Genomic DNA, 24,264 nt, shown 5'->3' on the forward strand with positions numbered 1-24,264 from the left:
TATGAGGCCTCCTCCAACCCCTACAGCCGCACCCGGTCCTCCGGTCTTATACAACAAGACAACAGAAACCTCACACTCCTGTGTTACAACATAAATTCCAAGCCAAACTGGCTAACCTTCCTTCATGTCCCTACTCGGGTTTTCTCCACCCAGTATCCTCATGCAGAAACCGCGCAGACCATCAGGCTTCACCGTCCTCAACTGCCAGAGGGGAACTGAGCTCCCTGGCTTCAGCCTGGGTTACCTTTATATAGGCCAGGCCCTGCCCCCTTCCAGTCAGATGACCAAACTGGTTGTCTCGGCAACCCGCACCTGTGCTGCCCTGGTGACTGGCAGCTGAGCCTCCCCCTTCTCACCACTAGGGGTCTCTCACGGGTCGCTTCCATTTTAGGCGCAGGGCGCTTAAGTGCCCCGCGACAGTTGCCGATGCGAAGGATCGAGGATCAATGCCAGGAGGTCTAAGCAGCTAGGCACCGAGTGCTGCCCGCAAAGACCTGAACGCGCTTTTCTGCACCTTGCAAAACCAAGTTCTCTCAATAGTTAAAAATCCCACTGAAGAGCACAGAGCACTATAGTTCACCCGACTTGGCGAGTCACTGAGTCTCCTGGGCTGTCTGCACCAAAGGAACAGACTGAGAGGGGATTTGATAGCTCGCTAGGGGCTGGAAGCGACCTTGCAGATCATCGGGTCCAGCCCCCCCGCTCTAGGCAGGAGGACAACTGGGGTTAGGTGACCCCTGCGAGGTGACCATCCAGTCTCCTTTTGAAAACCTCCAGGGCAGGTGACTGCACCACCTCTGGAGGGAGCTTATTCCACAGCTTTTCCTGGTATTAAGCCTGAAGCGGCCTTCCAGGAGTTTGTATCCATTGGTCCTGGTCTTCCCCAGGGGTGCTGTAGTGAGCAGCTGTTCACCGAGCTCCTGATGTGCTCCTCTGATATAGTGGTAAACCACTACCAAGTCCCCTCTCCACCGTCTCTTCTTTAGGCTAAAGAGGCCCAGATCCCTCAGCCTTTCCTCGTATGGCTCGCCTTGCACGTCCCTGATCATACAGGTGGCTCTTCTGTGGACCCTCTCAAGTTTTTCCACGTCCTTGTTGAAGTGCGGCGCTCAGAAGCGGACGCGGTGCTCCAGCTGCGGTCTCACCGGTGCTTCAGCTCCCTGCAGGGGTTGCAAAGAGGATGGGGCTGGGCTGTTGCCCATGGGAGCAGTCGACAGGACAAGGAGCAATGGGCTCAAGTTGCAGCAGGGGAAGTTGAGGTTGGATATTAGGAAAAACTCTCTCTTTGGGAGGGTGGTGGAAGCTCCATCCTTGGAGGTTTTTAAGGCCTCACTCAACAAAGCCTTGGCTGGGATGATCTAGTTGGGGACGGTCCTGCTTTGATCAGGAGATTGGACTAGATGTGACCTCCTGAGGTCTCTCCCAACCCTCATTTTCTATGATTCTGTGACCAGCGTACAAAAACCTTCTTAAATCTGTGTAATTTTCCTATAACTCCTCCCCTTGTCAACCAGGGAAAAATAGCAAAGTCTGCTCTGCCTTAAACAATCCTGTGATTAAAATGACCCTTAGGTAAAGGGCTGCTTCCATGCCAGGCTACCCAACCAAGATGTAGCGCCAAAAATCAGAGCCAAAGTGACCAAAGCTTAAAAAGTATTTTCACTCAACTGCCTCTCCTGAGCAAGCCACATCAGAAAGAGCTTAACAGGCCACAAATCCGGGTAAGAGGAAAGCAGGCCGTAAACATCAATCTCACCGTCGCTTTTCCTGGGAAATCCGATTTGCAGTAAGTCTCTCCAGGTACGTACCTTATTTTTCATGCCCTTTTCTGCTCTCCAAGCATTGAAGTCAAGACACAAGCAGCGGACCAGAAGCCAAGAACAGGAGCTGCTGCTCCTCCAAAACTCAGGAAGCGCTTCGTCGACTTAGAAACCTTTGTGTGGCTAGTCTGTAACCAAGAAAACACACATGCTTCCTAGGCTGACTTCCAAAAGAGCTGGCAGCAATCCACACACATATACTATGTACACATCCTGATACCTCAGTCTGAGTTCTCCTCACTCAAAGTCTATCTACGCTACAGTCTAGTGAGGCAACCCCCCCATCCACATCTTCTACTAGCTAGTTTTACACCCAGCAGCACGGGGTACAGTGTGAGCAGCAAAATCCAGCTGGCAACCAGGCGATTAGCTCCAGGCTGCGGCTGCTACATTGCAGTCTGCTCCTGCTCTCACCCAGGAAGTTGCTAAACACATCCAGAAAGGAGCTCAGCATCCTCCCTCCTTGTCAGCGCCAAGCACCAAAGCATCTGGGATCTAAGTGTTGGGTTCGTTCTGCTGGAGGATGAGGGCTAGCCTTGGAGTTGGGATTTGCACTTCAGGTTCCCAAGACGCCAAGTTCCAGTGTTTTTGGACCCAGAGAGGCTTGTATATCCTTTGCAAACCCAGGCTGAATCATGAGCAAGCCTACAGTTGGATCGACTTATGATTTGGGCGGGGAAAACCACCCTAAACTCCGCTGTTTGGGCTAAGACTTCAGGGGATGAGGTCTATTAGACTGAAAACAGAGCCAAATTCAAAGACAAATCACCTCGAACCAACCAGATAGAAGTGCTGTTTGCACCCTCACAGTAAAAGCATGGAGCTATATGAAGTCCCAGGACCAATCTCCATAGCATGCTAGTGACATTTCAGCAATGATACAGAGAGAAGAAAAGATCCATGCCTATATTTCAGGACTGACTGGTTTGCCACTGAAATGGAAAACTAACTCCCCCCGTGGCTTCCAGTCGGCATAGGATAGCACCACACTCAGACACTGTAATGAAGGACATTCGAAAAACCAAATGGATAAGATACATAAAATAAACAGGCCTAAGTCCCTTGTGTGCCTGGCAATTACCAGGGCCTACGTATCACACGATGCACTCTGCCCAGGGGCCAACATTGTTCCTTTGTTATTGCAATAGCTTCTCGGTGATCTCATGTGTTTTTGTTCTTTTACACTGAGGATATAAATCTTGCATAAATGCAGCCCGAGACAGGTTGTTATTTATGTGACCACCCCACAAACATTTTCTCTTCCCTCTGGTCCATCTGGCAGCAGGAACAGGAAGGATTCGGTGAAGGGGCAGCGGTCAATGTAAAACCCCTGCCAAATCGCATGTTCTGCTTCACACTCAAATTAAAACATAAAGAATTAGCCTGTGCCCCAGCTCCCACTGCCTGCAATTATGACGGCAATGCTGTATGCAATGATCCCCAGGAAGCTAACTGACAGGCACAGGTGAGGAAGGGGAGCAAGCACCACTTTGCTGGCCTGGCTTTAAACCGAGTCTGTCTTGGACACCACTGGATGGTGAATGTCAAAGTCCATCTTTGTTCCAGTGGTCCAGTTTGCCTCTGCTTTAAATAAGGCCTTCACTGAAGACCAAGTCTGGCTTCAGTTTGCAAGGACTAGCCAAGGGACAGCTGTATTTATGGCTGTGTTGGAAAAAACATTCAGTTTAGGCCTGGACTCGTTAGCGAGCCTTCCCCAAAGCTCTCCACTAGCTCACCCCAAGCTGCAATGGTCCTACAGCTCTCTGCTTCCCCCAGTTATTTGGTGAGCCCTTTAGAGTGACACCAGCCTCAGCTCCCCCTTCATCTCACAGGTGCCTGCACTGACTGCCTTGCTAGATCCTGATAAGAGCATGAGAACGGGGATTTCCCGAGCCAGGCCCTCTAGCACGGTGTTTCACGTGCTGGGAGAGTAGATGCTGATGGGGAGGTTGAGCAGGCCACGTCCAGAATATGCAACCCCCTGCTCTGCAGCTCACAGCATGCAGAGCCTGCAGCCCTATGTACGGGGCTCGAGACCTACCAATGGACAATTGCTCCAAGTTGGTCCAATCCCCTTGTGAACGCTGCTAAATGAACACGCTCCCAAAGCCTATGCCGCACTCCAGCCCCTCACCTCACTCAGCTGCCTCCTGCACCCAAAGTCTAATTCAAAGAGCAGAAAGGAAGAAGAGAATGGGGTGAAGTAAAAAGAGGAGCAAAATGAAACCATTTTTCCCCATTAACAACCAAAGAAGGTTGCACCCTAGGAAAAGCTTGAGAGCAATGAGTGGTGAGGTGGCTCTGGGGTTGCCTATATGGGGCTTAAGTCAGCACCAACGGCTCTGAGTGTGAACCTGCCCGATCCCAGCACCTTGGTAACACACAGAAATGTTCAAGCGTGTAAGTCGACAAGGCAGGGGCCTTTTCTAGCTATTCATCCGGTGTCTGATCCAGCCCCGCAAACAAAGCATCTGAACGTCTCCAGGCAGCAACAGCAATACTGGTATCACTCCTTGTCAGCCGATCTGGTCCACAAGGCTCCTAGGACAGGGCACGAACAATGAAGAACTCAGGTCCCGGGTCGCCCGTATTTTCCAGGGCAACGTCTATGTCCTCCTTCAACTCCTCCGCTCTCTGGTTACTCCTCTGTGCAGGCACTGCAGCTGTTCAGCCTGCTGTTGGCTTGCCTTGTTGCAGAGGAGGCTTGCATGTGCCATCACCTTGCTGAGACATTATTCCGACTATGGCTCCCTCGCTCTTAGATCTGTTTGCTTCTGCGTCCTGTGGCTCGGTGCCACTTCTGAAGCTACATGCTGCGCTATATAAGAGACCCCAGCAGCTTCAAGCAGCTGGGAACGCTTGTACTGTGGTCCAACTCAGAAGCAGCGTGCAGGAAACTCTGGTAAGCTGCAACTCTCTTTCTCCTTAGTAACGCACTGTAAATTCCTTAATCCATGGCTGGGCAGAGAGAAACGAACTTTTGCTTCACTTCTCGTGCCACGGCTTGGCTAACTGCTTTGCAACATGCAGGAACAGAATTTTCCTTAATCATTTTAGAGGATTTCATGTAAGTAGTACAACCCCCCCCTTTCTCTAGGGTTTTATCCCCCCTATGCTAAAAGTACTATATAACTTTTAACTTCTGATAAAAACTGAATAATTGTATTTGACTAATTAAGGCAGAAAGAGCTGTTAACTGTAAGAGGAAATCCATTAATAGCATGTAGAGGGAAATATTTCAGGGTGACTGATTTGCTCAAAGGCGCTGAACCTTGTGGAAGTGGGAATATAAGCAACGCAACGTAGTTTAATGCAAGCACGGGGCAGAGCATTAGCCAAGGCAGAAATAAGAGCTGCTCATTTATAGTCTACCTGAATCTGTGCTTTGGAGAAAAGTCTGCTGACCTCTCTGCATGTGGATTTTCATGTTATACAGCCCTTCACATCCTTCAAAGCACAGGTTTTCTTCTCTAGATTTCAGAAATGGATGAAAAGCCCAATGTTGGGTAGGTTTCAAATCAGGAAGCCTTTTTTGTTTCGATTGGGCTGTTTGATCTAATGGAAGGGGAGTATGTTTCTATATCATGAATAGCTCCTGCTTCTGAATCCTCTTTCCAGCAAAAAAGGGGGGTTGGGATGTGTATTGTGCACAGAGCACTTAACCCTCTCTGGTTTGGTGGAAACTTCAGCTTGAAAGTGATCACTTCTTAACACCCTTCCAAAAAAGTAGACTGGTTTCTGGGCTTTGTTCACCTTATGCCAAAGGGGAAAATGTCTTCATTTTTACTGCCTGGGATTTGCATGAAATCCCATTTTTTAACAAGCTACAGCGCAGCTACAAAAATAGCCTCCAAATGGGAATAGACTTTTTAGTCTGCAGTGATATTTTTCAGCCGCTGCTAGACCCACACTTTCATGTCCTTGCTATAAAGCCACAGTTATCCCTGCCCTACTGCTTAAACCATGCTATAGGACATATATAATGAATATATTTCTTATCCCTATATTGCTCTCTCACAGAGACCTCATGAATACTGCTTGCTAAAAGCAAGTTATGGTCACTATGAGTTGGCCTCCTCATCCCCATCAGGTAAAGCTTATTCTTATTCTGTACATGGTAAATTTAAGCGAAGAGAGGTTAAGGTGACGTTTTCAAGTACGTCCACTAATTCTGAGCACCTAAGATGAGGCATCTACACTGCTAGGCGATTCCAATAGGAAACTGTGATGCTCAGATGGATAGCCCAAATCAATTAGATGATTGGAAACATCAGCCTAAGGGACCAGAAACAACCCAATAATCAGCAGAGCTGCAATTAGAACCCAAAGAGCCCGAATTCCCAATCCATGGGCTGTACCTACTACTGCTGTTATAAATACTTGGCCAAGGAGTAGGACGTTATATTTTCAAACCAGTGAGCAAACAACAGCCCTTGCAAGATCCTATAAAACTATGAAACTATCCCTGCCACGCTTGTGGCAGCATTGGGACTGGAAATCACATCACACCTTATGCTATTCCACTTTGCAAACACAAGAATGACGCTGATACCAGAGGCCCGTGACCCACCCAGTGCCTATGGCTCTGGGAGCTTATCTGGATACATGATGCAGTTACGTTCTGTTTCTGACCCATATTTACTACAGCAATAACTGCTCTCCATAGTAATCCTACAGCACTTCTGTCCCTCTTGGAGGAAGGTTTAAGTCTCAGCTGGAACATGGCACTGTGGAGCTTCGCTGTTGCAGCGGCCCTGAAACTTCATCACCGTGTAGAAACTTAATCTATTTGAAAGCTCTTTCAGAACAGCATGGTCTGCAGAATAGATTTAGGGGCCTGGCTTGACTGGGGTAGGTGGAAAACTGCAAGGAGAATGTAAATATGATAGTGTGTGATACACCGCTCACAGCTGGATGCAAATCAGGAGGAGCCTGGTGAGATGAATGGAAACATACTGGGATGGGAGGAAAATCAGCCCTAGTGTTTGCAATAAGAGGAAGAGCAAGAGCAGGGCAAGTTCCCAGACCTCTGTTATACAGAAAGCCAGCTGAGACCAGTTGTCTCCAACCTATGCCTTGCAGAAGACCCTCTGGCATCACCTGCAGGCACTTTTTTGCTTTCCCTCTATGCAGGTTTCTTCAGGTTGACAGAGTGAGCGAAGTCGGACGTTGCCTACCACATGTTATTTGCTCTGTAGTGTTGCCCGTAAACCAGTAAAGGGTGAGAGCTGTGCATCTAGTGGATCATTCTGGTCTTTACTGGTCCTGAAAGCTATGAGCCAGGAAGTGATGCAAACAGTGATAAAAGCAATGGATCAGGTCTAAGTGGGTCAAAAACCAGGTGGGAGTAGGTGGGTATAGCAGGGCAGCATATTCTGCTTTAGCAATATTTACACAAAGCTATTGTACTGGGAAGATCTTAACATTATCAGAGACTATAATATGCAGAGCCATTTACTCAGGGCTGCCTCTGGCCCCCCTTGTTAAAGCTATGCTTCATGAAGATGGGAAGAGGGTATAGTCACCTGGAACACAGTCGTCATAATTCATTCATGCATATTTCTAGCAGACAAGCCTTTATCAGCTATTTAGGGCCTGAGGCTACCACCTTGCATTATGTTGAATGGTAGTCTGTCCTGGAGCCAGCTTTGCTGGAAGCAGCTGTGTGCTGGGGCCTGAAAGCAGTCTGCCTCTGCCTGGAGTAATATGCCACCCAACATGAGCAAGACTGGTGCTCAATGAATTGTCCTCCATGGCTTCATCAAAAGAGCCATCTCCATCCAGGCCTCATTGAACGATGCTCATTGAACCAAGCCTATAATGACTGAAACTCTCTCCACAGGTGACTCCCTTCCAGGGAAGACAGTTATCTCCATTGCAGGGCAGGGGGCTCTGCAAGTGAAGGGACAGCACCTGCTCCTGAACCAAACAATGATCCTAGCAGAAGGATGGATCTTTTCTCTTCTCCTCCTTGGAGCCACCTCTGTTCCAGGTGAAGTTGAAACCTTTCTACTTATGTTGGGGGAGGGACTAAAAGCTGCTGCCTTCTGATGGCTGTTTGTGACATGACTTGTTGGCTTTGTGGCAGGCCAGTAGGGGGCGCTTCTGCGTTGAGCCACCCACCTCACTGTGCCCGACCACCTTCCAGGCTCCAGTGCCTCCCTGGGGGCGCCTCACATCTGGCCAACCCCCTTCCGGGAGCACACCCACTAGCCTGGGGGTTCCACTGCCAACACCCAGGGCTGGGCTTGATTCTGGCTCTGTGCACCCTGGGAAACACAGGCCTAGTAGCCCTTGAGGGTATTTGATTCACTTCAAGAACTTGGGATGCTTCCCTCGGTCAGAAGCACAAGTAGTGGTCTCCCTTAGTCAGCCGAAACAAGGGGACCCCAAGGCATAATCTAGACCCACTCCCAATAAGTCTCCCACACTAGGTACAAAGGAGAACTTCACTGGTTACAAGGGGTAGGGTTAGAATAGGGTACAGGGTACAGCAATATCAGAGAAATCCCATAGAGCAAACTCCTCTGGCTGGGTACCGTTTGATCACGCATCTGAGTTACTGCAAGCTATATATATCTGGTTAGATCTCAGGTAGCTTACTCACAAGTATCATCCAGAGGCAGGTGGAGATTCCCTCTGGAGGCAGGCCATTCACTGATCATGAGTTTTGAGAGAGAAAGCAAGTTTCAGATGGTTCAGCAATTCTTTCTCTTTGAGCCTTTCTCGTGGCTGCCGCCCCCTTCTCCTGGGCAGTCCTTAACTTATATAGCCCTTGTGACCTCATTTACCTGGTCCAATGGAGGCCAGCATCTGTTGGCTGTCAGCCAACCAATTTGAAATGCATCAGTAGTTGCTGGGCAGACTGGCAGTTCCGAGCTCCCCAGGGAGCCCAAGCCCCTCACCCAGGTAGGTGATGCCAGTCACGTAGGCAGAGGGAGCAGGTTTCCCCCCTCCCTCAGGAATGTGTCCAGCTCAGGTTACCTAAAGAGATAGGGTAAGGTGCGTCTCCTCTGCTGGGCCCATCCTAACCAAATTGTCACAGAGCAGAGTTTTTGGGGAGAAACAGAGGTGGCCTTCTGCCACAGGCTTCAAGCCAGTTTCCGGCAGACAAGTGCCCACCTCACAACAATAATCGGCACTTCCTGCAAACCTCACTGGCTGCCCACTTAGCCCTCCTTATCCAAGGAATTTACAGGGCTCCCTTTACCGCAGTCCCCTTACTACAGTCTCCCGTATTCGGCAGAACCTAATTCCTCACCCTGTCACTTTTCTCAGTGCGGGACTGTGGCAGTGCCCCCAAAGGGTGCCACTTCTCCGATCAGCTGTTGGGACCATAGCTGAGCACCAAATGAAGCCAGTTGTGAATCATCGCCACAAGGAAAAACCAGATCTACTATATTTATTTTCATGATGCTTCAGTAAGATGGGGAAGAGCTGCTTTCCCCATTTCACAGATAGAAACACAAAGGGACAAAGGTCCAGAGCCTCCACTACATAGGAACAGTGTGTCGAAACATGGAACTGACCCCAGGTCTCCAACATACCTTAGCCAACATCCCACTGAGCCTCCTCCATCCCTTGATAAGGCTCCCACAATTGTTACACCCTTTGCATCCACTCCACTCGGCTTTAGGGCCAGGCCTGCTGGCATTGTGAGCAATGGGCACAGCTCTTTGCCACCTGGCCATCTCTCAGCAGAAAGGCCAAGGAGCACTTTGGTGCAAGTACCCAATTACACCATCACCCCACAGGCCTCATCTGTTCTGGGGATCTGCCCCCATATGAGCCATCAGTGTCAGGCCAAGCCTGAAGCCTGGTCCCTAGCGTGGACCAGCAAGGCTTTGATATGCACTGATGCAGGTTACTCAGGGTTCAAGCAGCGAGAAGCGGCACTGGAGCAAACTGTGGCTTATACGGTCTGCAATAGGGATTAGCAACAATGCAGTTACACGTGAGTGGCCGGTCAGCACCTGGTGGAAGAAGCAGACTGCCTAGAGATGACGTCCTCAGAACTGGGTCAACAGGTGAATGGGACAATCTGGGGAAGGGTTGCTTCTTGTGCAGTAAAGCACAGCAGGTTGCCCCTTTTTTTCAATACAATGAAGATAGCACTTTCCAGACCTGTCAGTGGAGAGAGGTGGAAAATGAATGCAAATGTGACACTTTGCAGAGAGACAGAATTGAGATTTTTGTGAAAATGCCCTGATTTTGGTTTTTGTTATGGCCAAAATCTTAAATGGCACATGGGTGCATCCCCACAAGCATGCACGTGCATTTCCCTGGGGACATACAGCAGAGGCACATAGTTGTGCTGCTGCTATTTGTCCCTGGGGAAGGCCCCTGCAGGAAACTGCCTCGGGGTCGGGTAGGGGAAGCTGGGGCCAGCACCTGGGCCTTACCTAGGGTCCTGGGGGCTTCCTGGGGCCACAGCAGCAGCAATTTTGGTGTGCAGAGCTTGGCCAGCAGCCAGAGTGTGGCTCTGGCCAGCCAGGCTCCCGTTTCAGGTGCCGCACGCTGTAGACACGTGTACCACCCTGGTTTTTTATTTAAGCAGTTTTTTAGATGCTGGGATTTCCTGGTATCTAATTTTGGCCCTGTACTGCAAATACGTAGAGTGGATAACCTTTTCATGTGTGCTGCATGTGTTTCGAGGTGCCTCAAAATCCTTTGAGGTGCCACAAAGTGCACGTTCCCATTTGCCTGGCCTGGCACATGTTATGTTGCAAGCCATTGCTGCCTGCCATTCCTCCGCCTCCTTCTTGCCACACATTAACCAAGAGTCCTGAATTTCATTCCAAGCATAGCTGATCCCCTGTAGTACAACCAGGTAGCTGCTCACTTGCTGTTTTTGTCAGCGGTTATCAATCACCTGTACTCAGGATAAACCGCTCAGCCTTGAAACTCCTAGTTCATCCATCCAGAAGAGGAATGACCTTGCTGCTCCCAACAGCAGCAGAGGACCAAGAATATCCCTTCATGACTGAAATCTCAAACAGGTTCAAATCAGGGTTGCTAACAAGGAGTCTTCCCACTCCCTTCAGTGGGCTTTGGGTAAGGCTGATAGAGAACCAGTGTTTATGGGCGTGTCAAATGGGGGTTTACTTTGCCCTAAATTGAAGTGGTGGGCCATGTGTAGATTAAACGAGGGGCACGTGTGCACGACACTTTAAAGCGGGTTAAATGCTTTTGAACCGCTTTAATGGTGTCAGTGTTTCCACGTAGCAGCAGTGCATTAATTCCAGCCGCTGACACAAATTTGGCGGCGTAACACGCCTTAAATGACTTGGGGCACAGCAAAATAAAACTCCTCTGAGAAGTTTTAATTTGCTGCCCTACAGCCGCAGAGCGAAGCACCGGGCTCCGTGTAGCTCAGGGGCTCTGCAGGAAGCCCGTGCGGGCAGCCTGGCAGCAGCCCGGGAAGGCAGGCTCTGCCCAGGAAAAAAAAGCGGCTATCTTTTTTTTTCCCCTGGAGCCTGCCTGCCTGAGCTGCATGGGGGACCGGTGCTTCCCTCCACAGCTGCAGTGCGCCCGGGGATCACCTGAAGCCAGGTGCCGCCTGGGGGGGCCACCACTGCCGCAGAGGGAAGCACCAGGGGACTGCTCCACCTGCCGGCAGCTCGCCCTCCCCTCCCCACTGGAGAGGCAGGTGGCTATTCCTACCTTCTTCACTTGTAGCTGTGTAGGGAGCTCCAGACAAGACAGCTTCCTGGTCACAGAGCGATGTGGAGGGGAGGGACACGGGCTCAGAATGGGATGCCTGTGGGCAGGTGCCCCCAGCTGCAGGAAAAGGGCGCGGGGCACTGGGAGCAACCTGCAGCCTTGAGGGCAGGTTCTTTTTGCCCCTTCGTCACCTGCATTGGCCAAAACATTGGGTTACAGGCACAGGGAGCAATTCTGGCCCCAATGAAGTCACCAGGACATTTGCCTTCAGTGGAGCCAAGATATCACCCTGCGGTTTAACTACGGCATTAACGTAACAGAACAGCGGCGTGAGCACTGAAAGGCACACGTCATTTTTGGAGTGGCTTTTGAGCAAGTCATGTGTGCCAGAACAAGAGCATCGGGCTAAGCCTCTGGCCATGTTGAATGGGACTTTTGCTGTTGGCTTTGCTGAGAATAGGTTTTGGCCCCATGGGGCTGCACAGCAGCTCACTTCATTTCGAATTTCTGCTGTTTTGCAGCCAGGAAGGAAGCAGAGAACATGGAGGGGCAGACGTGTCAGGTCTCAGATCATAAAGCCATTGTCCAGGCCAGCACCAAGCGAGTGCAGAGCAGGAGGGCTGCCAATGACCCACACTACACTGGCAGTCTGTGCAAATGGAAAAACAAGTGCACAGCCCGCAAAGAAACCCCCTCTTCCAACCACACAGGGCAAGCTTCAGGTTTCGTTATTCATAATGCAGACGTTATACAGTCCATTTCAGTGACTTAGATAGTCCTTGAGGACACCAAGGGACTTTATCTTATGTGATCCATCCCCATAAAAATGCAGCGATCTCTGAGCTGGAACACAGCAGTTATGAGAAACTGTAACGTACCCCTGTATCCAAATGGCAGTGACCAGTGGGTGCCTATTTATCTTGGTACTTCAGCCATATTGTGCTATACTAGACTGTAAGTACAGTTCCCCCGGCCATTTCTTCAGTGTTCAGCATCATCACCTCCCAATATGACATTGAATCAGTAACAAAGGTGTAGTCCCTACATAAAACTTCCACATCTCCATTTGATCCAGTCACTAAACATTACCAGCCTCCTCACTTGTACATAGCGAATGTGCAGCTTTAAGTAGCTGGTCCTGCTGCTAATAGCAAAACCAGCTCTGGAATAAAGCTGTGTTTTTGGGCTGCCCCACGTTCGCACAGAAGTGCACCGTCTGGCTCCTGGAAAAGCCGATCTGTGGAGACGCTGGAGCCTGCAGAATTTATAGCAGCTTTAAACTCCTACTCATGTGAAATGCATAAAGCTGAGCTGGACACGGAGACCAGAAGCAAAAAAAAATGTACCCAACATTTATAAATATATAAAAATATTATAACAGTAATAAGGCACAGCACACTGGGATATCTGTAGGACAAGCGCTGTGTTCCCCCCTTACAGGGGTAACAACATGCAGAGCCCGGCTGTCATCCAGGAAAGCACGCTGCAGCCTGGGTCTTCCTTAGGGAAGAGCCTGCTGCCCTCCAGCTCCCGACGGAGCCCAGCTATCTTAGGCTTTTGCAACCCGGTCACCTGGGTGTAGGTAGGTGGGATGGGAGGAAAGGACACTAATGATGTTGTTTGGCTGAGAAAGAGGTCAGAAAGCTGGTGAAAGAGGGTCTTGGGCCTGCTGCTTGTGGCGGGGTTGGGAAGGCCGCGAGGTCCGTCCATCTTTGTAAGCAATTTTGAAACAAAAAGTATCCAGAGCCACAGGTTTTAATTTCATGGGGAGGTGCAGACCCTTGCATCTCGGCGGGGTCAAACTGGATCTACATCAGTCTTCCGACAGGCCGCTAAATCTTAGAGCGGCTGAATGAAAACGCAGGGAGCCCAATTCTGCCATCAGTTACCACGTCATTGGTGGATGCACTTAAGTAACTAAGAGCCGTGCTGAGCCCTGCTCCATCCACTTTAGAAGGATACCTTTAAAATAGTTATTTCTAGCTGCGCTACGTCAGGTTACCCATCCTTTGGACAGGGTCAGCAGTGCTAACATAGGGCAGCGGATTAAAAAGACGAGCGCTCCCCCTAAAGCGTTATTCTCTACTGTCTTTATTCATTTGGTAACCCTCTTCCCCAGGTGAGAGGACTCTGAAGCAATCCACCAGCAGGATCCGGATGGGACAGAGACCCCTCAGGGCATTTGCAAGGCACAATGCAACGAGTAAGTCCTTTTCCACCTCTGGTAGCTTTGCCTCGCGGGGACAGAAGACATTTTGTACCTGTATATTATTTTTTACCCCTTCATTCGTGAACAGATCCAACATGTTTGACTAGCTGTGACACTTAGGTAATGGAATAAGTGTTAATCATTACCACCTCCTGCAGGATTTGGCTATCATTTAAATACATGACTGGCGTCTCGCCTGGAATAGTAAAAGGTTGGCTATAGGACCACAGCCCCTATCTTTCACTGGCATGGAGCCTCACAGGCTGTATTTTCTAACGTGTCACTGCAAATGCTGGATCAACCTATGTGTGCTCCTGACACGGGGGCACGTCCAGGCTGCTGCAGGAGGGGAAGTGTAGCCCGGCTGCATCCCCCCATCCTTTCCCCCCATCCAGTCAGTTTGAGCCCGGAGTCGATGTAATCCACACTCGGGTCTGTGTGGGGAGGTGGTTGGAGGGTGAGGAGGTGAAGTGCAAAAACTAGGTAGACTATAGGTCAGATCTTCAATTCACTGAGGTGAGTTGAACTGCACCAGTTCATACAAGCTGGGGACCTGGCCCCCCGCAGCCTCTAGATGAGCCTCTGAAGCCACAGAGCAAGGATAAGGCCTGATAGACTCCAACTTTTGCTCTCCCTGGTTGTAAGCAGGTATGCTAATAAGCATGCATGCGGAGCCCCTGTTGTGAATCTGGTCCTCTCGAAATGCTAGAAGAGGCAAGGCACTTAAGGGATTAGGCTGCCAAACACCAACCCACTAGAAAGGGCCCTCAGATACTAGCGGATGCTGCATTGCCCTGGATACAGCCTCTCCGCTAACATATCCGTCTGCGTTTCCAGCATACAGAGCAAGGACACAGGGCATTTCTTGGGAATGAATGCCCATGCGGCACTAACAACCCCTTTGGCCAACACTGCCCATCAGCTCTCCCCAGCTGTTTATTAATCCTCAGGAAATACCCTGACGCCTCAAGCATTATGTTTAACGCTGGCCACCGTCATCTAGGATTTCAATGCCAGCAGACCCTGAAAGGGTGAACAATCATGCTGCTATGGCAGAGGGATTACCAGACTTTCACAGCCAGTACGCCGGCCTCCCCTTCCCACCTGCACTTCGTTACCAGTTATTAGCAACCAACTTCCAAGGGAAGTGGTGCTGGCTCCTACCTTGGGGGTTTTCAGAAGGAGGCTGGATAATCACCTAGCCGGGGTCATTTGATCCCAGCATTCAGTCCTGCCATGGCAGGGGGTCGCACTTGATGATCTGCTCAGGTCCCTTCTGACCCGACCAACTATGAAACTACGAAGCAATGCCTGGCTGTAGGGTGGGGAAGAGCTGTTCACCTGTGATGAGTTAAAAGTCCAGGAAATAGGGACATAATGCCTGCATTTCAAATAAAGGCACTGGTCTCCTCCGTCTGTCAGGACAGTAGCAACTTGTTTCCCAGCCCCAGCTAAGTTAAGCCTTTTTAACAAAGTAAGGACAAAGATAGCACAGCTATCGGAGGTGACCTATGCTTCAAGGGGAAGGAAAAAACACAATGCCCCAGATACCGACAAATTTTGAACCTGGGCTTCTAAACGTTATCCCAGACAGAGATGATCGCTTTTACCCAGGGATCCTAAAGCACAGTATAAGCATCCAGTACTAAGCATCTCATGAATACCCCACTCAGGGAGGTAGAACTATGCCCCTGTTACAAACCCCATGACTTGCCCGTAGTAACGCTGCGGCGCTGCGGGTGGTATCCAGGACTCGCTCCCCCAGCCCTCTCCTCTGCCCACTAGCTCAGGCTCCATCCTGGGGAGAGATGGAGAGAAAAGCTACCCCGGCTGAAAGTAGGAAGTGACAGGAGTGACATTGCCTCCCCGCCATCAGTACTGTAGCATCCTTTCTGTTATCCAGATCATGGGGAGTGGACCGCGTGGTTCAATGTTGATCATCCTGGTGGCGCCGGGGATTACGAGCGCTTAGAAGCCATCAGGTTTTACTTCAGGGAGAGGGTGTGTCAGAGACCCACGCGAATTGAAGCGCAAACCACAGACTGGGTTCCTGCAAAGCAGACGGGCCAAGTGGTCCACTCTAGCCCACGGGAGGGATTCTGGTGTTTGAATAAGGAGCAGCCCGCAGGAAAAGCCTGCTTGAATTATGCTGTACGCTTCCTGTGCCCTACAGGTAAGTGCGGCGGCTCTCCCCGGGGCAAGCAGTGATATTTGCTGTGTTACGTCTTGAGCGGTACAGTCCAACCTGCCATCCAACAAGACTATGCAGATACCAGCCTTGCTTCCAAGACTCTGCATAATCTTGTGCCCTGCCTACATCTCTGCTATTGTTCCTGCTCTTAGTTTTTAGGCTTTCACCCCCACCTACCGTACGCTTTCTCCATTTTCCATGGCGGGACCTTCAACCTCTTCATTGTAACCATGGGATCTCCCTCTCCACCTTCAGATCTGCCACAAGACTTGCCTACTTTCCTTTTTTCTCATCATCACCCTCATCGCTATCACTATCATGTATTCCTAGTCCATCATTACAGCCTCCTTGTCTCTACTCCGACTTGAACCCACAACATTTTGATGCCTCTAGCCCCAACCCAGCAGAGCCCGTGATTTCAATGGGACGACAGGTGTATTTACAATTAAGTACACCCATAAGCATCTTTTTGGCTTTGGGACCAAAGTGCTGCAGGGCTGAGGCCCTGTTATGCTACTTTTCTGGGTCTTGCCTTATGTCCTTATCCACAGAGCTTCTCTCATTGAAGTCAACAGGGGAACTCTCACTGGCTTCAAGAGTACAAAACTGGATGATACTTCTCTAGCTGGTTGTATACAGATCACGTATTATATGAATAACGCTTGCTGACTTCCACAGGAGATCTGGGCCCCATTGTGTTAGTCACTGTATGAACATATAGTGACCGGCAGTGTGTCCTGAAGGGTTTCCGATAGGTACTACAGCCATGAAATAACAGGCAAGTGCCTGAAGACATTCCCATTCTTCTAGCCCTGGCCCAAATGAAAAAGCACAGGTCTGCAGGACATGAGTAAAACTGGCCATACATTAACTGTGCATTTGAGGTCAGAGGCAGCTGGGCTGTTGTGAGGGCACCTCCTTGGGAGATGCATCACCCAGGGCTCCCTAGCGATGCAGCTCTGCCCTGCCCCAGCCATAGAGCAGCATCCATCCCACAGCCCGCAGGAAGGGCTGTACCTTGTACAGTAGTCCTGTAGGACCACTGCATGTCGCACAAGAGCCCCTGATCAGGCCATCAGAAAACAGGACCTGAGATGCCAGCTTGCCAGCAGTTTTAAACTGTCCATTTAAGTGGAGACGCTACCTTTCAAAACAGTCATTACGGTTCTGGGACTGCTATAATGTAGTTTGTAGTCCCCAACCATAAGAGCCCATTTAAAAGCATCTGTCTTTATAAGACAATGTAATTTTCCAGCACTGCTATTCAAAGTTAGCTAGGCATCTGTCTGCCTTGCTAGCAAATAATCTGACTGCCTGGCTGGTTTATAGCAACTCAGATGGAAGACTGCATTTACAAAACAATGGATTTGTCCATATTTAAGTTAAAAGAATTGTTAATACATATTGTATAGTGCCTTTTTTAAGTGCTCAGCGTCAACCCATGCTTTGTCATTTTGCCAGACAGGAGTTCCAGTCAATTCCTTCTAATAAGTTTTCAGAGGAAGTCTTAAGTGCCTAATGACACATGAAACCATTACTGCAAACAAGTTGGCCCATGAAAAGCTTTATAAATATACAAAGTAGTATTGTTCTGGTCCGCTCGCAGTAAAACAGGAATAATTCTCATGATGAGGGATGTATCTGTTACAAGGAACAATACTCATTTAATCATGATCAGAATGATTAGACCAGGTTGTGCCAACTACCTTTTGTCCTTCCTAATTGATTTAAATGTAATTCTTTTAGAAAACAAAGGCAAGTATGATACATTGGCCCGCATTTAAATGACAAGGTATGATTTATTAGGAAACAAAGTCATGAGATAAAAACACTGTATGTTGCCTTGAATTTAATGGCTTTTAATTCATTAGCGTACACAGGCTTCAGGCAGAATCATTCTATGACAATTCTTCACGTGGTTTTTCTCAGATCCTCTAACAGCTTTTGGGGGGTTTTAAAATCCAAAGAGATTAAAAGATCTAAATTCAAGTGCATGAAGGAACATGCAGTATATGTCATGTGTGCCTTAGTAACCCGGCAATGATGTTATTCAAGGTACTTTGCTGCAAGATTCAAAAAAGTATTGGTCTCCATGGTCGAAATGGAGCGAGTGCTCAGCAAAGTGTGGCCAAGCCGGTGTTCAGAAGCGCACCAGGACCTGCCTCGCTGAACGCCTCTGGGGTCTGCACTGTAATGACGCGACTGAGGAAGGGCGGCTCTGCACTGGACATGCTTGCTCAGGTGCTCGCATAAACTCGATTACGGTGTCCCTGACCTATAAGAAAGGATGTCATGGTCTTGTTTCAGCCCCGACCGGCCAGGAACCTCCCCTGCCCCCCCACCCACAAGTAAGCAGCCACCGCACCTGCGTGACAGTCACCTGATGGTGGTCCTGGTGGGTCAGGTTTGAAGCACGGTGGTGGGGCTGGATGGGGAATCAATACTAGCAGCATTTGCCGGTGATCTGCTGGCCAGTTGCACAGTGCTAGCTCTCTCCTTTGCTTGTTTGTGGCCGTTCAGTAGGACAGGACGGGACCCCCGGGTCATCAGATCGAATCATTGGCTACTGTAGGCAACCTCATCAGATAACTCATTCCTAAACCTATGAAGCTCTCTCTTAAAACTACTACTTCCCTACCCTTATCAGAGTCATACTCTTTACTCTTCTCATAGTTGGAGACCATGTTCTGTTTTCCAGCTGACATTTCCAGTAGTCTCCTAATTAGAGTCTCCTCATATTACAAAAGTTGCCACAGAGATGTTGTGCTACCCTGAATGGGGCAAGGACACGGCTTGAGTGACTGTGAATGGACAGAGGGTAGTCCCACAAAACACTCGCACTTTCTCTAACTGAATCACGGCCCATATTAAAGAGGATTGAGTATCACAGTTTTGGAGATCGCTTAGATCTTTTATTATGCACTGGTATCCCCTGATGGTGGCATCTCCTACTACTCCAACAAGGACAGAATTGAAGTTAGGGAGTTCATAGGCGCAGAACATCTTACGGGCTGGCCTGGACTGTGACATTCGCACTTGGATCTGTAGCCAACTTTCCACAAAAATTAAGGCATTTGGGTTTGTAACTTCAACTTGTCCTGCTGTACTGCTAGGGCCTGGTTACAAAGTGAGCAGCCTGTTCTGGATTCCAGTTTCTCTGAAGTTTAATGGTAAAAGGGATGGAGAGGAAATTTCCCTTATTTCGAGGCAGTTAGCTGTGGTTTCCATTGACAATAATAATACATTTAAAAGCTCTCCAGCCTGTCTGCTTCTAGGACACAGATGTTGACCATCAGTAAATGTGTGTTTTGGATCAAATTTATTTTGCATGCAGTATCCGCCTCCTTAAATCTAAATGACAAACAGGCCTGGGAACTATAATGTAAGGACTGCCAGGCCGAGCCTCAGTGCTGCAGTTTAACCTGGAATGCCTCTTTTCCAGCCTGCAACATCACTTGCACCATGGGCCACGTGAATGCCGACTGCGATGCCTGCATGTGCGAGGACCACGTGCTACACGGGATGGTCTCCCTACCAGACGGTGCGCCAGCCACTGACGCCGCGATCTACCTGCAGTCCAAGGAGATGAAACTCTTAACCAGGTCAGACAGAAAAGGGAAGTTCTGGATTCCTGGAGTGTGCCCGGATGGCAAAAACATTCTTAAAATAAAACAGGCCAAATACGCAACTGCTACTATCACCATGCCCAAAAGCTCCAAGAGACTCTCAACAATCAAGGTGCACCTGAAAAGAGCAGGTAAATGAACAACAAAGGCTGAATGCCTGAAAATCCTTCCTTTGGTCTAGCAAATGGCCCCGGTGATAAAGTTTATTGCTGGGATCCATTTGTTGCGAGTATTCAGCAGGTATAAATGCGATTAAGAAACTGTAAAGAAGAATGGATTTCCTTGTCTCCCGCAGGCAAACCATACCTTGTAAAGAATCCGGTGGACAAAGCAAGAAGAGTTGGGCAAAGTGTGGCACTCTGCTGTGACGCTGTTGGGGATCCTTCGCCTGATCAATATATCTGGTAAGAAATTAAAGGCAGACCCAGAAGATAGATCCCAGTTAAATTCCCGCTGTAGCATCTGCTAGATTTTTACCTCACTTACCAAGTCATCCATCGATGGCAACACAGACACAGGCAGATGTTAAAGCTGCAATGTGAATGCTTATTTTAGAAGCATGGAAATAACCAGCATATCATACAGGTTCCTAGCTTGTTGCCAATGCATCCCTCAGTGCCAGATTTGAACAGCAGTAACTTTATCTGGATAAACACAGTACTTTGTTCTACTTCAGTGCCTTTCATCTTGGGGTTTCAAAGTGCATCAGGAAGTTACAAGTTTGCAAACAGCCCAGGAGGTCCTAATATTAGTGCCACATTGCAAATGGAGAAACTGAGAAAGAGAGGTTTGGTGGCTCTTCCAAGGGCACGCTGCAAGCATGGGGTAAAGGCAGGAGTGTCACCAACAGCAAGCACAGCTTTCCTTTGTTTTACTAATTCGCTGGATTTTTATGATTTGTTTCTTAAAGGTATCACAATGGGACTTTGCTGGATTCCTCTGTGTATAAATATGATAATAAGCTGGTGTTAAAGAACGTGAAGGCAAACCAGGCAGGAGAGTATTTCTGCAAAGCTAGCAATGACGCAGGAGCTGTGAAATCCCAACCCGCCAAACTTTCTGTAATAGGTAAGAAAAGTTTCTGTAATAGGTAAGAAATGGATTAAGCAGCTCAGGAGCTACTGGCATGTAAAAAATTTGCAATTTTGAAAAAATGTTGCAGAAATACTATTCCAATAGTAGCACATTAATGCAAGATAAATTCACTATAAAAGTTGGGGTTTTTCAGGAAAAACGAAAACTTTGTTAGGTCACTACCAACGCTAATTTAAACACCAATACAAAGCAATTGCTCTGTTCACTTGTTGACATAACACTACGGTAGATCACTACTTTTAAATATTGGGACACAGGCAAGAACGTAAGCGCATGCCGTAAGTGCTGAAGTCCATCTCTGCTCAGCAACACAGCCAAGCAAGGAATGTATTTGATTTCAGTGGATGGAAGTATCCATTTCTGCAGCGGAGGGCTGATCTAAATCATGTGGTTTAAGTATGAGATTAGCTAAACCAGGGTTAGAGGCATTTAGCTAAACAGAAGCTTACAAGTAATTGGTTTGGTGGGTTTGTTTTCCTTTTTTCTGACTTTAAAAATGTATTTCTATTGATACAACATTTATCAAACCCTGAGGCATTCACAGAGCACGGCAGTGAAGCCGCTCTGCACTCATTAACAAAATCTGTTTTAACAGCGAAACATGAAGCGGCCTGCAATCCCAGACCCCACAGCTACCTCATTCGACTCCCACACGACTGCTTTCAAAACGCAACAAACTCTTTCTACTATGATGTTGGTAAATGTCCAGCAAAGACATGTGCCGGGAAGTTAGAGAAAGGACTCCGATGCAGAGACCGCGTTGCTTACTGCTGCGGGGTCTCTAAAATGGAAATGCGGGAGATTTTGTGCAGTGGCTACACACTTCCTACTAAAGTCACCATGGAGTGCGACTGCAGAAAATGCACCGAAACCAAGGTGACTGTTCGGGGAAGAGCCATAGCTGCAGATAATGGTGAACCTATGAGATTTGGCCACATATACATGGGGAACACCAGACTCAGCATGACTGGCTACAAGGGAACCTTCTCCATCCACATCCCAGCAGACACCGAGAGACTGGTGCTCACCTTTGTTGACCGCCTCCAAAAATTTGTGAATACAACAAAGGTTCTGCCGTTCAAAGAAAAGGGAGGAGCTGTTTTCCATGAGATCAAGTTGCTCAGAAAGAAAGCCCCCGTTACTCTAGACTCCGCTGCAACCAACACGATCCCCTTGGGGGACATGGTCGGAGATGATCCGATAGCTGAACTAGAAATTCCTCCCAACACATTTTACAGGCAGAATGGAGAACTCTACATGGGCAAAGTCAAGGCCAGCGTGACGTTCCTTGACCCAAGAAATGTCTCCACCGCCAGCGCGACACAAAGTGACCTGAACTATATAAATGAGGAAGGTGACATGTTCCCGCTGCGCACGTATGGCATGTTCTCAGTGGACTTCACTGATGAAAGAGGCACGGAGTCTCTTAATGCGGGCAAAGTAAAGGTCCACCTTGATGCCACTCAAGTCAAGATGCCAGGGCACCTAAAGAAGATGAAACTGTGGTCACTGAACCCAGAGACGGGATTATGGGAGGAAGAAGGGGGCTTCAGACTTGAAAAAAGCAGGCGTCGCAAACGGGAGGAAAGAACATTTTTGGTTGGGAATATGGAAATCAAAGAGAGGCGGCTTTTCAACTTAGATGTGCCAGAGAGCCGGAGGTGCTATGTCAAAGTACGAGCCTATAGAAGTGAAAGGTTTCTGCCAAGTGAACAGATTGAGGGGGTTGTGGTATCAGTGATCAACATGGAGCCACAGGCAGGTTTTGCATCCAACCCAAGAGCCTGGGGTCGTTTTGACAGTGTGGTCACTGGTCCCAATGGGGCTTGCCTACCAGCTTTCTGTGATGATCAAAACCCAGATGCCTACTCAGCTTACATCTTGGCAAACCTCGCGGGAGAAGAACTTGAAGCTGTGCCCTCTTCCCCCAAACTCAATCCAAATGCCATTGGCGTCCCACAGCCATATCTCGATAAGCTGAACTACCAGAGGACTGACCATGAGGATGCTAACGTTAAGAAAACAGCCTTCAGGATCAGCATGGCTAAACCGCAACCAAACACTGCAGATGAGAGCAATGGCCCCATTTATGCCTACGCAAACCTAAGGGAATGTGAGGAAGCTCCATATAGCGCAGCCCACTTTAGATTTTACAGAGTTGAAGGAGGCGAGTACGACTACAACACAGTTCCCTTCAATGAAGATGACCCTATGAGCTGGACCGAAGACTACCTAGCTTGGTGGCCTAAGCCCATGGAATTCAGGGCCTGTTACATCAAAGTAAAAATAAATGGCCCCCAGGAAGTGAACATCAGATCTCGCAACATGGGCGGCACGCACCCGCACACGGTTGGCCAGCTTTATGGCATCAGAGACGTACGCAGCATTCGCGATGTAGACCAGCCCAACCTTTCAACGGCCTGCCTGGAATTTAAGTGCAGCGGTATGCTCTATGACCAAGACCGTGTGGACCGCACGCTTGTACGAATCAGTCCCCAAGGCAGCTGTTACAGAGAAAGTGTCAACAGCATGCTCCATGAGTACCTAGTCAATCATCTTCCCATGGCTGTGAATAACGACTCAAGTGAGTACACCATGGTGGCTCCTCTTGACCCTCTTGGCCATAATTATGGGATCTACACAGTGACAGACCAGGACCCTAGGATAGCCAAGGAAATAGCTCTGGGAAGATGTTTTGATGGCACATCTGATGGTTCTTCTAGAGTGATGAAGAGCAACATAGGCATAGCATTAACTTTCAACTGCGCAGAAAGAAATGCTGCACAGCAAAGCTTATTCCAGTCTCTGAGGAATTCGGGCCAGCGGTCCCCACGAGGTTTCCAAAGAGACTGAGCGAGGCTCAGAAGGCAATGAGGGAGCCACGCTGGTCGGGACACAGGGAGAGGAATTAGCCTAAGCAGAAGTTCAACAAGAGCTCAGTATTCACCTGCACATTAGAAACATACCAAACCACCAATAAATAACCCATAACTGATACAATATAGTCTAAAGATATTATCGACCTGCAAATACGCTCATATAAACATATAAGCTCTAAAGAAGCTAGGCAGCCTTACTGAATTTCTCATGACATAATAAAGGTGCATAAACATCTGATTTTTACAGTCTGCCCCGAAGGAAAGGTATGAAGCAAAAAAACATTTGAGGCCAGGAGCATTAGAGGCTTAGCATCCTTTACTAAATGCAACCACCATAAAATCCTTCTGTCTGATATGAAACAGCTTCACACTTTAGAATAAAGGGGAAAAAATCCCGAGGTTAAATATTGTACATAAAATATTGTCCGGTGTGCTAAAGACTTTGCCAGCCCAAGTACATGGACAGTAGTTGATGACAACTAAAGGACAAAACTGACTTCTTCATACTGAATTCAACTGCAAGATTTTGTACTTGAAATGTAAATAATATTTTTATTTATTTCCCTGCTCATTTTAGATCTACTGTATGGATGCATTGCTAAATCACACAGTGCACTTACTTTATTTCGCATAATTTGCAGAATCTGGGAAAAAATAAATAAGTCACATGGGTTTTTCAGCTTCACTTGGCCAAAGTTCCAGCTCTGTTTTGCTTTTTGCATTATCCAAGCTGAGTCCCCATTCCACACTAGAGCAGAGTAATAAAAAGATCATTTTTGTA

General features: G+C 48.5%; 1 protein-coding gene across 2 annotated transcripts; it reads left to right on the plus strand.

Annotated features, from left to right (window-relative positions):
- Positions 1-4,529: 4,529 nt before the first annotated feature.
- Positions 4,530-24,264, plus strand: CILP (cartilage intermediate layer protein). Of its 2 annotated transcripts, none has more exons than XM_019503979.1 (8): positions 4,530-4,722; positions 7,663-7,812; positions 13,603-13,686; positions 17,939-18,124; positions 19,326-19,640; positions 19,805-19,913; positions 20,420-20,577; positions 21,200-24,264. In XM_019503979.1, the coding sequence occupies exons 2-8, from the start codon at positions 7,752-7,754 to the stop codon at positions 23,455-23,457; spliced, it is 3,171 nt and encodes a 1,056-aa protein (XP_019359524.1). In that variant the 5' UTR covers positions 4,530-4,722; positions 7,663-7,751; the 3' UTR covers positions 23,458-24,264. The 2 variants fall into 2 exon arrangements, with proteins under 2 accessions (XP_019359524.1, XP_019359526.1); XM_019503981.1 differs by lacking the exon at positions 4,530-4,722 and adding an exon at positions 4,742-4,887.

The sequence above is a fragment of the Gavialis gangeticus genome, unplaced genomic scaffold (assembly GCF_001723915.1).
Source record: "Gavialis gangeticus isolate Ggan-Ray unplaced genomic scaffold, GavGan_comp1, whole genome shotgun sequence".
NCBI lineage: Eukaryota > Metazoa > Chordata > Crocodylia > Gavialidae > Gavialis > Gavialis gangeticus.

Excerpts from the sequence above, each read along its gene's own strand:
- CILP (XM_019503979.1), top strand. The coding sequence starts at position 7,752 with ATGATCCTAGCAGAAGGATGGATCTTTTCTCTTCTCCTCCTTGGAGCC. Across the intron at positions 13,687-17,938 it reads TGCAAGGCACAATGCAACGA|GTACTTTGCTGCAAGATTCA; the intron begins GTAAGTCCTTTT and ends ATGTTATTCAAG. Across the intron at positions 19,914-20,419 it reads TCGCCTGATCAATATATCTG|GTATCACAATGGGACTTTGC; the intron begins GTAAGAAATTAA and ends TGTTTCTTAAAG.